This window comes from Crocuta crocuta, unplaced genomic scaffold (genome assembly GCF_008692635.1).
Source record: "Crocuta crocuta isolate KB4526 unplaced genomic scaffold, BGI_CrCroc_1.0 scaffold204, whole genome shotgun sequence".
Lineage (NCBI taxonomy): Eukaryota > Metazoa > Chordata > Mammalia > Carnivora > Hyaenidae > Crocuta > Crocuta crocuta.
The window spans coordinates 516972-518583 of record NW_027529603.1 but is presented as its reverse complement, the minus strand read 5'-3'; the positions used below and the strand labels follow the sequence as shown (position 1 = coordinate 518583).

General features: G+C 51.0%; 1 protein-coding gene across 1 annotated transcript; it reads right to left on the bottom strand.

Moving 5' to 3' along the window:
- Positions 1 to 1612, bottom strand: TMEM215 (transmembrane protein 215). The gene is made up of 2 exons (XM_077761830.1): positions 1479 to 1612; positions 1 to 1192 (listed from the first exon to the last, which is right to left on the bottom strand). The coding sequence occupies exon 2, from the start codon at positions 1132 to 1134 to the stop codon at positions 427 to 429; it is 708 nt and encodes a 235-aa protein (XP_077617956.1). The 5' UTR covers positions 1135 to 1192; positions 1479 to 1612; the 3' UTR covers positions 1 to 426.

Sequence of the window (1612 nt, the reverse complement as noted above, 5' to 3'; positions counted from 1 at the left end):
TTGTTTTGTCTTTCAATTTATTCAGACAGAAAGCAGCTCAGTTTCCCCATGGCAAGCCCATGTATCATTTCATGGCTGATATCTGCAGCCCACTCTAGATTTTTCTTGCTTTTAGCAGGTGCTGGGTAGCCCTTTCTGGGTTATTTTACAAAACATCCAACATGGTTTAATTGTTAAAAAGCAATTGGAATTGCTTCCTCTCCTACCAATGCCTCTTCCAGCGTCCTTAACCCTCATCACCCTTCCCTGAAATGTGTCCCCAACATGCCTATTTACATGGCTCTCAGGCACCCGAGGTTTGCACATCCATCACATACCAAGTCCATTTCTAACAGTGTGAAGGCTGTTGGAACAGGGCAGTTTCCTTCCCCTGGAAGCTGAGTGTAGCCACATTTCTATCAACACAGCGACTCTTATATGCAAAGCTTAGACTATTGTCTCATGGTCCCACCTGCCTTGACTCTGATTGATGTAACAACAGTATCTGTCATAGGGACTGTTCTGCTTGTAGGAGCAAACGATGATACTGTCCTGGGGCACAAAGAAGATGCTGTCCTCAGGCTCAGGGCACTCAGATCTGTCCCAGGCTGAGCACTTGGCATCCAAGGCACTGTAGGCTAGGGAACTGCCTGAGGGACAGTAGCCGTCCAGGTATCTGGATGTCTCCTCCTGATGCCCACTCTGGACCAGGCTCTGGCATTCTCCTTCTTCCGTGGGTGTGGGTGTGCTGATGGAACCGACCACAGGCACCTCTGTCTGCCCCTGGTGGGGAGGCTTCCCTCTGAGGCCTGCCTTCTTAGCCAGCTCATCTGAGCTTCCCTTGCCTGACTCCAGGTCTGAAGGGGTCCTCAGCAGTTCCACCACCTCCTTGTCCTTGGGCTTCCGGAAGCAGGGCAACTTACGGACCCACAGCAGCTCATTTTCTGGCCACTTAGTGCATCCCTCAGTTTTCCTGGCCAGGGCAATGGCCGCAATGCCTGGCAGGCAGATGGCTGGCCCGATGGCCAGGAGGGGTATGTTTCCCAGAGTCTCTCCTTTCATCCCAGAAACGGTGAACATGAAGCCAAAGACCAGAAAGACACTGACCAGGGCCACCACCAGCCCAGTCCTCGGGTTAATGTCATCAGGCCGCATCTTTCATTCCATCCAGGTTGGGGGCTGCTTGCTGGCTAGGGAGCAGCGGACCTCCCTTCTGTTAGAGGCAAAACCACAGTGGGTTAAAAAACAAAAAAACAAAAACCAGAAAAGAAAAAGAAAACCCGTCAATTTCCCACCCACCAACTCTCTATCTCTCATACTCTGTGTCTCTCTCTACTTGTCTGTCAATCGCAGTCTCTGAGTCTCTATTTCTTCCTGTTTCTGTTGCACACTCGCTCGCTCGTTCTCGTTCTCTCAGTCTGTCCAGTCTGTCTGTCTCTTACTATTGTAGCTTCTGTCTCTTTCATATAAACATCCACCCACTGGGGTCACTGAGATACCTGAGGTTTCCTGCCGTCTCCCAGGAGCAGGGAAAGAAGCCAGTCTGAGTCTCCTTAGAAACCTCCACAACAGCTGTCCCCTCGGCTCTCTCCCTTGTTTCTGGAAGGAAAGCCTAGCTTTCCCCACTGTCACT

Coding starts and splice junctions, on each gene's coding strand:
- TMEM215 (XM_077761830.1), bottom strand. CDS start 1,134: ATGCGGCCTGATGACATTAACCCGAGGACTGGGCTGGTGGTGGCCCTG.